Consider the following 13376-nt stretch of genomic DNA (forward strand, 5'->3'; position numbering starts at 1 on the left):
TACCCTGCAGCGCTGTATAGCCCTTGTGGCTTAGCGCTTCTTTTTGATTATAATAATAATAATCCTCAGCAGAATGAAAGCTCTGCAAAATTACGGTTCCTCAATACAAAGAAGGTTCCTCAGCAGGATGAAAGCTCTCCGTAAGACGAAGGTTCCTAAGCAGAATGAAAGCTCTCCGTAAGATGAAGGTTCTTCAGTAGGTTGAAGTGACCCCAGGAGATGTAAGGCACCTCAGCATGATGAAGGTGGGTTCCTCCTCCCCCAGGAGGGGGGAGGTATGAGTGGGTCAGCAGCAGCGATCACCAACATGGCTCGACTTCTACTTCACGGTGTGGGCTCTCTTCTCCCCAGACTATCTGCCTCACACCACCTGTATACCGTCACTCTCCTGCCTCACACTCTCCATAGACACTTCACCTACGCCGCCACCTTGCTAGCAGGTGAGGACACCACCTTAAATAACCATAAACTGAAGTGGTAATGTGTGGTGGAGAACTGAGACGCCGTCTGGTACTTGCAATCGTCTTCTCTTTATACTTTCTAACTCCACTTTTATCTCTTAAATTGTATTACTCACAGTAGTGGGAGAAAGGAGAGATAAATACTAATCACAGTTTATTTGCTAATGTATCTGTTGAGTCCCTATTGGTATATTTGTGTGTGATGTATTGATGGATATAGTGATTATAAATTACTAATGGCCAGGTCTGGATCCTGCTGGACATATGAGATATAAATCATTAACAATGAAATAGACGATTTAGATATTCTGTATCTGATATTTCATGATCTTTACAAGATTGGTGGGTAGTTGTAGCAGACAAGAGCAATGAGCTATGGTACAGTTCACCTCAGATTTTAGATAAACCTTCCACTATAAATGACAATAAAAACCAATGTAAATACTATAATGATCCATAGCTACGCAATCTAATACATGCATCAGCTAGGAGGATTGGTAAATTATTATTGTTATAATCAAAAAGAGAGGATTGGTAAAGCTTACCATGAATGTAGAACCCCAGACCTGCTCAGAACATTCCAAGCTGCACTAGCATGTGCAAAGAATAGAAAGCAAGAACTTAGGCAAAAGGAATGGGAACAATTTGTTAGTGGGTTAAATAGGTCTACCCCTTTAAGTTTGGCTTGGAAATATATAAATAAAATAACCAGGAAAAAGACTGGCAATGCTGCTCATCCCTTTCCTCTTGAAAGAGCAAACGACCTCATAAATTATCCAGGCATGAATACCTTCCATCTCATATTAGAAAAAACTTAGAGAGTGCTTCTGAAGAAATGTTCACCACAGTGTCTTCATAACTGATGAAACTATTTGTTTGCTGTTGTGTATGTTTATTTAGGCACAGGTACACATAAGTACAATTATCATACATAGTGTAAATTACCCAGGATAACCCAAAAAAAAGGTTAGTAATTTATTTCCATTGGGGCCCTTGTAATATTTAAACCTTAAAAGTTAAGACAGCTAAGTAACTCAACTGTGTGAAAATCAGTTAACAGTGAAAGGAGATATGTTTGGAATAAGGTAAACTTGAGTTAATTTACATTAACATTAATGAGAGGATCAGCTTACAGTGATAGGTACATGAATGTTAGCTATACAAGAAATCTCTCCTCCCTTTCTGTGAGCACTTTAAGCAAAGTCACCTCAAGGGAGGTTCCTTGATGCTGTTGAGGGGCTCTTGATCTGTGGAGTTGGACCTACGTTCACCTTCCATGGATTGAACCAGAGTGCCTCCCATTCCCTCAAGGTGCTGTATGACCCCTATAAGTCCAGTTCTCCCCCAGTGGAAATAAGTCACTGACTTTTTTGGGTTATCCTAAATGATTTACACATACGTTACTATATGATTTGTGTAACTGTACTCACATGTACCTATACCTAAATAAACTTACTTAATAATTTCAAGTAAGGTGCCTAGGTGCAACTAATACTTTTGTTCATGGAGGCATTTTCATGTTTTCAATTTATGATTCTATCATTTTGGTAATTACAAAAAATGGTGTCCTCATCATACACAGGTAATATCAACCTATCCCTAAGACAAGGCACTGCTGAAGTTACACTGTACACAGGGTACACTTCAGTGCTCCCTCATGTCTGTAATAACATGCTCCGACCAAGCTACAAGCATAAGGTGTCAGAGACATGACATACTGTAGAGTATGATTCAGGATCCATATGTAATTTTCACAAACTTGTACCTATACCTTTTCAGAGCGCAAGTATACCGAGAAGCATGAATGGGTTGCAGTTGAAGACAACATTGGAACTATTGGTATTACAAATTATGCTCAGGTAAGTTTGTGTTTTTTATGTTCCATGATTACTATTTTGCAGTTACAGTACTTACCTGTTGGCAACAGGAACACAGCTATGCTCGTGATGTCCTGTTTTCAGCACCTAATCTTGCTTGTATTATAGTATACTTTTAAATTTCTAGCGGTTATATGAACAGCAGCTAGTTGGCACAACTGTATACCAACACTAGTGTACTAATAAAATGTTGATTCACTTCACCCAATAAATCCTGTGGCTCAGTTGGCAACACACTCGCCTCACACATTGAGTGTCTGTGTTTGTCTCCACCATGGGTTGAAATGTTGCAATTGTCCATGCAAGGACAATTACAGTGTTTCCACTGGTCCGAGGATCAAACTCTGGTCCCCACAGAGTGAGCTGAGGCCACTACTAAGTGTACCCCAAGAGCTAAATACATTCTCAGTGCTTCTTCTCTTCCATCTCAGTCATCCACCTCTCATCAGTTAGTGAGAGAGAGCTGCCAGGTGGCATCAACCCCCAGGGGCAGTTATCACTCACAAACCACCATGCATTTGCAGTTCATATAATTAAGGACCTGTATTAATTGCAGTTAAGAAGGTTGGTTAGCCTTTGTACTATAAGTATTTTTAGGAAATATTGTACAGTACAATACTTGCAAAATAAACTATTACTGTGTAAATATTATTCACTGGGAAAATATGGTCCAATGGGTGGAAAATTAAATACTATATATGTATCGCCTCATGGTGAGCGAAAATCACAAATGATGCTCTAACCCACTGGACCCTGCAGTCCTACAAGAATCAAGCACCCAGCAGAGCTAGGTGTTTTACCTTGACTGCGTGATCCAGTAGGTTAGAGCATTATGCGTGATTTTTGTTCACCATGAGGCGATACATATATAGTATTTAATTTTCCACCCATTGGACCATATTTTCCCAGTGAATAATATTTACATATAGTAATAGTTTATTTTGCACCCTGGGAAAGAGGATTAAAGGGGCCCAGTGGAAATAAGCCATCCTGATGACCATGCAATCCTACAAGAATCAAGCGCCCAGCTGAGCTAGGTGTTTTACCTTGACTGCGTGGTCCAGTGGGTTAGAGCGTCATGTGTGGCTATATACGTATGTATGTATAATGAATCTCCATGGGGAAGTGGAACAGAATTCTTCCTCCATAAGCCATGCAACTAAAGTGCCGAGAGCAAGGGTCTAGTAACCCTCTTCTGTATATATTATGGCCGGTTTGTTGAAAAAAAAGTATGTATAATGAAGGATAGTAAAGAGCTGAAAAGCATCTCCCAAGCTATATCTGGTGTATACCCAGAGGTTGTTTCAAGGGTCAACGCCCCCATGGCCCAGTCTATAACTAGGCCTTGCAGTGGATCAGGGCCTGATTAACCAGGCTGTTACTGCTTGCCACACATTGAAAGTGTAACTAGAAACCACTTGGTGGGAGAAACAATGAGTTTGTGTGTGTGTGGTCTAAAACCAGCAAGCGTTGATTATCTCCATTTTCCATTTAATTATATTAAAGGGAAGTGCTAAACCTGTGGGGGTCATGTAGTGCGTGGGTAGTTTGTCATTCGTGATTAAATATGATCGAAATGCAATGTCTAAACTAAAACATACAAGAGCTTCAAGCAAATTCTGATGAACCAGAGTTAGAGAATAATATTTTCCCTGAAGGATCCAGACGTATTGTATGTATACTCACCTGCACCCCTGGGCAGACTGATTCATTTCTTACGTTGATCTTTTGTGAAGATATTCAAAAGTCTCTAATCTAATGTATATCAAATACTGCTCTCCCTCTTAATTTCAGGAATCACTTGGAGATATTGTATATGCCCAGCTACCAGAGGTAGACGCTGAGTATGAGCAGATGGGTAAGAATTTACATGCTGTTTAAACTCGAATATAACCCAGCTTCGTGAGTAATTCAACCCCATCCTGTTTTTTTTTTTCTTTTTTTTTCTAAAAATCCTTACATTTTTATATACTGTGCACCCTATCTTATGTACAGATAAAACTGGTTTCCAAATCTCGTGTTTTTGTTATCAAGTTTATTATAACAAATACACTACAGTATATAGGAAAAGAAAACCCGATCTCTAATTGAGCTGTTGATGTGCTGGAGTTACTATATTCAGGTCATGTGAATAGCACAGCTGTTCCATGCAAAAATAAGGAAGATTATTATTGCTGTAAGCAAGTTACCAAAAGTTTTAGTGTCATCTATAGCTCTGTTGCTAAAGCTTTCCTATATCCCTTGTAAATCTAAATTTATCAAACATGAAACTATTGTTTTTCATTCTTTCCTTGTTAGGTATCCTTAGTACCCTACTTGTGTCTCCTTTATACCTGTAATATTAAAATTTATAGATTTATGGTCACTTGTGCCAACCTCTTTGGTAGACTCTTAGATTATTTACAAGAGTCTTATTGTTTACCAGAACTAGGTCAAGCAGATTACCTCTAATAATTAACTTGGATAAAGTTCTGCAGGCTAGCTGCTGAAGTTATTATTGTGACTGCCATTGTATTTTTTTATTTGATTGTGTCATAGAGCGGAAATACCGTTATGATTTTGGGAGGGTGAAATTTCATGTACTGTATTACGTTCTCAACAGTTTTAAATTCAGATTAATGATTATTGTCAATATTTTAATTAGTTATTTTTTGGGCAGAGGAGTGTGGAGCTCTTGAGAGTGTGAAAGCAGCAAGTGAACTCTACTCTCCTGTTTCTGGTAAAGTGACTGCAGTCAATACTGCCGTTGAGGACCAGCCATCACTTATCAACCAGAGCTGTTATGATGAAGGTATTTCCTGCTACCACCCACAAAGGCTTTATTTTATTCTGTTATGCAGATCATACTAAACAATTTGCTTTGTAATTCTCACATACTTTGTACAGGTAGCTTACAATCTCAAGCAATATTTTTTCAGTCGGGTATGTGATTTTTCGTTGTTTTTATAACTGTTTACATCCAAGGTATCCAGATATCTATTGTTAATTTAGATATTTGAATTGTTGAAGTTCTAGGTAAAATACATTTTACTTCTGTGTTGACAGTCAAGGGTATCAAATATTTGTCATATTTCACCATTCATTTGTTTATTATGTTTACATTATCTGGGATATTTAATCATAAGATGTTACCTTCATAAATGATGGCATTGTCAGATATATTTTCATCTATGTCTTCCAGCTGGATCCTTTTGCATGGATCCAAGTTTTCTGCATTTAACATAAATCATACAACCTGCACACAGTGCTCTATCATTCCCTGTTCTCCACACTAGTTTTCCTATCCTGGCCTGCCAGACTGTTAATGTCCCTGGCCTTCTCTTTGATTGCAAGATGTCATAGAAATCACTCATTATATCATTGAAATCTCAATATTTCATGTAACCTGAAAATGCTCAATTTATTTTTTAAATATTTTCCTATTTTATGAGTTTTTAAACATTTTTGAATTGTAAGAAGTTGAATGCTGAAACTTGATGCTGGCAGGGCAGACAAGTGTTACATTTACTTTTATATAGTATACTTTAATTAATGTACCGTACATTTGAGATGGAGTGAACCCTAAAGTGAAGTGGAAGGAAATGTCAATAGACAGATGTTTTTTTTTTTTTTTTTTAAATTATTTCACATTTGCTTGGTTATTGTAGATGTTTCTGATTTGTTCATTGTTTTTGTATTTAAATATGGATTTGTATATTGTATTTATAATAAAAAAATTTCCTTAACTAAAAAATTGTCTTGCAGGTTGGTTATTCAAGTTAGAGTTGACTGTTCCAGCTGAAATAGATGAACTAATGGATGAAGACGCATATAAGAAGTTCTTGAAAGAAAGTGAACAATAACACAGGCAAGAGTAAGAAATATAGAGGCCAGCAAGTGTTGCAAGCTGGTGAATCCACATCAAACTATATGTTGCTCATTTGCTCACTTTATAACCATACCTCCTCAATCCTCTGTAGTGCACTATTCAAGGCTCCATAACTAGTGCACACTGTTTTGTTTTCAGTTGGGGTGTCCTGTATTATTACGCCTAATGATTTGTGCACAACAGAAATGTGGAGCAGAGGGAAATATGATCAAGAATTCTCTGTGGAAATGCTATCAACTACAACCTACGTGATTGTAGACTATAGATCTTGACCTTATTCTGTCTCGTCTCAAGTCTTCGCAAGTGAGTAGTCACTGCATGAATATTCTCATGGTTTACATAGGTATAGTGAATGTATTTTAGTTATTTTATCCATTATAAGTTCACACTGTCTCCAAATATAGTATAAAATTATTTGAACAAATTAATTTTGCCAGTTTCATTAAAACATACTTTTTCATTTAAAAATGCTAAGTAAAGTTGGTAAGATGCAGGCTGTAATGTACAATATTTATGAATCTTTCATCATTGAAAGGTTTTCTTTATTCTGATAATGATATAACATACTGATGGATTGGATTGATGTTATCCACTATTTTTATAAAGAATGTGATGGAAGAATGTTTGTGAATGGTAGGCCATTGTCAGCTGTAAATAATAGAGTACTGCTTAAAATTATGCTGCTCATGGCCTGGTGGTTCAGTGGGTGGTCGCGCAATAGCCCTGCAGTACGTATCTTTATGGTTATGAACTTTATTTCCATGTGAAGGCATATGCACAGATTCTTGTTCCAATATAATATTGATAAAGTGATGTTAGTAGTATTATTACACCCTCACTCTTCATGTAATTCTCCTTTCAATAAACTGGCCACATCCCACCAAGGTGGGGCAGTACAAAAAGAAAAACGAAAGTTTCTTTTTAAGTTTAGTAATACATGTACCTCAGTGGGAGATGGCCAACTTGTTAAAAAAAAAATACAGGAGAAGGGGTTACTAGTCCCTCTTTATTTAATTATTAAAGAAAAAAGAGAGAGAAATAAATACTTCAACACAACCACTTGTACATATTGATACTGTATATTTAGAAGCAGAGCTTTGTTTAAACTTTAGGTATGGAGTACAATTACATGCTCTTATTTTGAATTACTTTGTCAAAATTAATTTTCTAAATTTTTTTTTTCAACGTCGGCCGTCTCCCATCGAGGCAGGGTGACCCAAAAAGAAAGAAAAACCCCAAAAAGAAAATACTTTCATCATTCAACACTCACGTCACTCATTCATAATCACTGTCTTTGCAGGGGCACCCAGATACAACAATTTAAAAGCATATGTAAAGATATAACATATCCCTCCAAACTGCCAATATCCCAAACCCCTCCTTTAAAGTGCAGGCATTGTGCTTCCCATTTCCAGTACTCAAGTCTGGCTATATAAAAATCACCAGTTTCCCTGAATCCCTTCACTAAATATTACCCTGCTCATACTCCAACAGCTCATCAGGTCTCAAAAACCATTCGTCTCCATTCACCCCTATCTAACACGCTCACACACGCTTGCTGGAAGTCCAAGCCCCTCGCCCACAAAACCTCCTTTACCCCCTCCCTCCAACCTTTTCAAGGATGACCAAAACTCCAACTTCCTTTCCCTACAGATTTATGTGCTCTCCAAGTCGTTCTACATTGAGCCATTCTCTAAATGGCCAAACCACCTCAACATCCCTTCTTCAGCCCTCTGACTAATACTTTTATTAACTCCACACCTCCTAATTTCCACACTCCAAATTCTCTGTATAACATTTACACCACACATTGCCCTTAGACAGGACATCTCCACTGCCTCCAGCCACCTCCTTGCTGCAGCATTTACAGCCCAAGCTTCATTCCCATATAAGTGTGTTGGTACCACTATACTTTCATACATTCCCTTCTTTGCCTCTATGGATAACGTTTTTTGTCTCCACAAATACCTCAATGCACCATTCACCTTTTTTCCTTCATCAATTCTATGATTAACCTCATCCTTCATAAACCCATCCACTGACACGTCAACTCCCAAATCTCTGAAAATATTCACTTCTTGCATACTCCTTCTCTCCAATGGGATATCCAATTTTTCTTTATCTAAATCATTTGATACCATCATCACCTTACTCTTATCTATGTTCACTTTCAGCTTTCTACCTTTACACACCCTCCTAAACTCATCCAATAACCTTTGCAACTTTTCTTTAGAATGGCTCATAAGCACAGTATCATCACCAAAAAGTAACTGTGTCAACTACCATTTTGCATTTGATTCCCCATAATTTAATCCCACCCCTCTCCCCAACATCCTAGCATTTACTTCTTTCACAACCCCATCTATAAATATGTACATGTATATTAAACAACCATGGTGACATTACACATCCCTGTCTAAAACCTACTTTTACAGGGAAGTAATTTCCCTCTCTCCTATACACCCTAACCTAAGCCTCACTATCCTCATGAAAACTTTACAGCATTTAGCAGCTTACTACCTATTAAATACACTTTTAATATTTACTACATCATTGCTCTCTTATCCACTCTATCATATGCCTTTTCTAAATCCATAAATGCAATGAAAACTTCTCTACCTTTATCTAAATACTGTTCACATATATGCTTTAATATAAACACTTGATCTACACATCCCCTGCCCACTCTAAAGCTCCTTGCTCATCTGCAATCCTACTCTCTCTCTTACCTCTAATTCTTTCAATAATAACCCTACCGTACACTTTTCCTGGTATACTCAGTAAACTTATTCCCCTATAATTTCTACAATCTCTTTTGTCCCCCTTCCCTTTATATAAACAAACATTTATTAAACAAAAATACCAACCACTTCAACACTATATATCCCCTGCTTTTAACATTTCTGTCATGATCCCGTCAGTTCCAGCTGCTTTACCCCCTTTCATTCTACGTAATGGCTCACGCACCTCCTCCACACTCACATCCTGCTCTTCACTCCTAAAAGGTGTGATACCTCCCTGGCCAGAGCATGAAATTACTGCCTCTCTTTCTTCATCAACATTTAAAAGTTCCTCAAAATATTCCCGCCATCTACCTAATACCTCCAGCTCCCTATCTACTAACTCCCCTACTCTGTTTTTAACTGACAAATCCATTCATTCCCTAGGCTTTCTTAACTTGTTTATAACACTCCAAAAAATTTTCTTATTTTCTGCAAAATTTCTTGACAGTGCCTGTCCCACTTTATCATCATCTCTCCTTTTGCACTCTCACCCTTTCTTTTACTCTACATAAACTCTTCTTATAACACTTCTGTTTTGTACAAACCTCTCATAAGCTAACTTTTTCTCTTTTATCACACCTTTTACTTCATCATTCCACCAGTCACTCCTCTTTCCTCCTGCACCCACCCTCCTATAGCCACAAACTTCCACCCCACATTCTAATACTCCATTTTTAAAACTATCCCAACCCTCTTCAACCCCCCCACTACTCATACTTTCATTAGCCCACCTTTCTGCCAATAGTTGCTTATATCTCACCCTAACTTCCTCCTCCCTTAGTTTATATACTTTCACCTCTCTCTTACTTGCTGTTACCATTTTCCTTTTGTCCCTTCTACCTCTTACTCTAACCGTAGCTACAACTAAATAATGATCCAATATATCTGTTGCCCCTCTATAAACATGTACATCCTGAAGCCTACCCATCAAACTTTTATCCACTAATACATAATCTAACATTACTTTCATTACATGCTATATCATACTTGTATACTTATTTATCCTCTTTTTCATAAAATATGTATTAATTATTACCAAACCTGTTTCTATACATAGCTCAGTTAAAGGCTCCCCATTTTCATTTACCCCTGGCACCCCAAATTTACCTACTACTCCCTCCACAACATTTTTACCCACTTTAGCATTGAGATCTCCAACCACAAGTACTCTCTCACTTGGTTCAAAACTCCCCATGCATTTACTCAGCATTTCCCAAAATCTCTCTTCTCTACATCTCTCTTCTCCAGGTGCATAAACACTTACTATAACCCACTCTTCACATCCAACCTTATTTGACTCCACATAATCCTTGAATTTATACATTTATATTCCCTCTTTTCCTGCCATAACTTATCCTTCAATATGATTGCTACTCCTTCTTTAGCTCTAACTCTATTTGAAACCCCTGACCTAATCCCATTTATTTCTCCCCACTGAAATTCTCCTATCCCCTTCAGCTTTGTTTCATTTAAAGCCAGGACATCCAGCTTCTTCTCATTCATAACATCCACAATCATCTCTTTCTTATCATTTGCACAACATCCATGCACATTCAAACATCCCACTTTGATGGTTTTCTTCTTTTTCTTTTTAGTAAGCTATACGGGAAAAGGGGTTACTAGCCCATTGTTCCCAGCATTTTAGTCGACTTTTACAACACGCATGGCTTACGGAGGAAAGATTCTTATTCCACTTCCCCATGGATATGAAAGGAAAAGTAATAAGAATAAGAACTATTAAGATCAAATCAAAGAAAACTCAGATGAGTGTGTAAACATAAACATACATGCATGTGTAGTGTGACCTAAGTGTAAGTAGAAGTAGCAAGATAAACCTGAAATCTTGCATGTTTGTGAGACAGAAGAAAAGACACCAACAATCCTACCATCATGTAAAACAAAATACAGGCTTCCTCTTTACATTCACTTGGTAGGACAGTAGTACTTCCCTGAGTGGTAGCTTCTTACTTGATTATACTCGAGACTTTTTTTTTTTTCCAACATATCGGCCATCTCCCACAGGCAGGGTAACCAGAAAAAGAAAACTAAAGTTTTTCTTCTTTTTACACAGAAGGGAGTTACTAACCCTTTGCTCCCAGCATTTTAGTCTTCTCTTATGAAATACATGGCTTACAGAGGAAGGATTCTTCTCCACTTCCCCATGAAACCTGTATATTATCTATATGCTTGCATTCTCAGAGGTTTCCACACACACTTTGACTACCTACATATATCTAACCCTTGACTACCTACATCTAAACCTTGACTACCTATATCTAAACGACTGTTCCTTTTTATAGTGAGTGATTAATCTTTATTAACCCTTAAATGGTCCAAACGTATATATACGTTTTTTCAACATCTGAAAGTATGTAAAAAACTGTAGATCTTCTTTTTTGTTTTACATTTGAAAACATGTAAAAAAAACTTTTATCTACTTTTTTTTTTGTTTGAAAATATGTAAAAAAAAGTAGATCTACTTTTGTAGCACTACGAATTTGAACGTCGATCTGTTTGGACCGTTTAAGGGTTAATGCCCTAGTTGCACTGAGTAGAATTTTTTTTTTAAGTTTAGGTATTTAGCACTTTTCCTTGTTAAAATGTGCTAAGGTAGAATACTGTATACATACCAGTTACCTTATGTTGATATAACTCTTCAGGGGGTTGCATTGATGCTATTGAAAGGCTATTGATCCAAAGAATTGGAGGTACCCTCCTCTTCAGTGGATCAGACTTCATTGCTTTCCATTTCCTCAGCACTTTAATGATCACAGGTTTATCTGTATGACATGGATGTAACACTACTTTATTAATATAACCTTACAGACTTAGTGCTTTCCCAAGAATACAATAATAATACTAATGTAATTATAATACTGTATAAGTAATGAAGGAAAGGAAATAGGATGTCAGTGATAATTCAAAAGGTAAGTTGAAAGACTTTTAATACTTTGACTAGGTGTTCACAGGCAAACATGTCCAAATCTCATCTATATATAGGCATCATTTTAATTCCTTACAGACACATGACATTTATTAGTAAAATGCAGTATGACATACTATACTATACTTATAAAATAAATTTATGTAATTTACATTAATTAATCTGAGAAAATTGGAAACTTTTCAAATGGATAGAAAGTTCATCACATTACAACAGTAATGGATTATTTTTTTATGTAAATTAGACATTACCATAGTGACTAAATGCCACTGAAGGGGTCTTGATCTAAGGAACTGGAGCTCACCTTCCTAGGATCATACCTCATTACTGCTCATTTCCAAGGTGCTGTAAATTCTCTACAGGTTAACTGCTTCCCCCATGAAAATTAGTGTCAACATTACATAAGATACATTACAATGTGTAAGTGCCCTAATACTATATATTTTACCAATGTATAGTAAGGACTGTGTTTACTTAACACATTCATTACACAGGATGGTTTTAACCACCATACTCCATCACACAAGATGACTTCCCACTCATATTTCATTATACAGGCTGGGTTTGCATATGAAGTAATGCACCTGCGTATCAATATGAGATGGGAGACTTCAGTAGGGTAATGAGGATATATAAATCAGAATACTTCGAGCTCTAGAGATACGGTATTAACATTTGCTGGTCTGATACCTTCAGAGCTGTAATATTGTGCATCCAGTTGCTAACAACTATATGATACTGGAGATCAGTAATGAAAGAGCTATCCATGTCAAAATATGTTTCCAAACATCTCAACTAAATCACAGTTTTGATACACAGTACAAATCTTTATATTACACAATAGACTGGCATACATATTAAAGTTATTTAGGGTTATATTGTCTGATATGGCTCTATTTCAAATGCCCAAGTTTATGTTATGCCACCTTTAAAAGGGGGTTCATTGATGCCAAAGGGCTCTTGATCCAAGGAATTGGAGCTATTCATCACTTCCTTGGATCAAATCTGCCTTCTGTTTCCCAGGCGCTGTAAGACCTCTGTGGGTTTAATGCTTCTCCACGAATATAATACAGTAATAATATGTTCTGCAGCATTATGCACATATTTAGGTAATGACATGAAATGAATATCATTGTCCTGTAGTTCAGATCAAGTTATGCCTGGATCTGCTAAAGGGCTCTTGATCCAAGGAATTGTAACTGTTCTCCCTTGAATAAAACCTGACTGCCACACATTGCCCAGGCACTATATGACCCCAGCAAATTTAGCATTTCCCCACTAATAATAATCTCTCCAGGTTCTTAATTAATACTTTATAAAGAATAGCCTACACACACAGCTGGACACACTTTGTTCTTCCATACGTATTGACACTGAGGTGACTCATACAAAAATAAAGTTTAGTATTATATTTCACAAACTCCATTCATACTTAAATGGTGA

At 37.0% G+C, this 13376-nt stretch overlaps 1 protein-coding gene across 1 annotated transcript; it reads left to right on the top strand.

The window, feature by feature from the left end:
• Nucleotides 1–245: 245 nt before the first annotated feature.
• ppl (glycine cleavage system H protein, mitochondrial) lies at nucleotides 246–7020 on the top strand. Its single transcript, XM_053789234.2, has 5 exons — nucleotides 246–440; nucleotides 2241–2320; nucleotides 4133–4196; nucleotides 4998–5129; nucleotides 6083–7020. The coding sequence occupies exons 1-5, from the start codon at nucleotides 278–280 to the stop codon at nucleotides 6178–6180; spliced, it is 537 nt and encodes a 178-aa protein (XP_053645209.2). The 5' UTR covers nucleotides 246–277; the 3' UTR covers nucleotides 6181–7020.
• The last annotated feature ends 6356 nt before the right edge of the window (nucleotides 7021–13376 follow it).

This window comes from Cherax quadricarinatus, chromosome 44 (assembly GCF_038502225.1).
Source record: "Cherax quadricarinatus isolate ZL_2023a chromosome 44, ASM3850222v1, whole genome shotgun sequence".
Lineage (NCBI taxonomy): Eukaryota > Metazoa > Arthropoda > Malacostraca > Decapoda > Parastacidae > Cherax > Cherax quadricarinatus.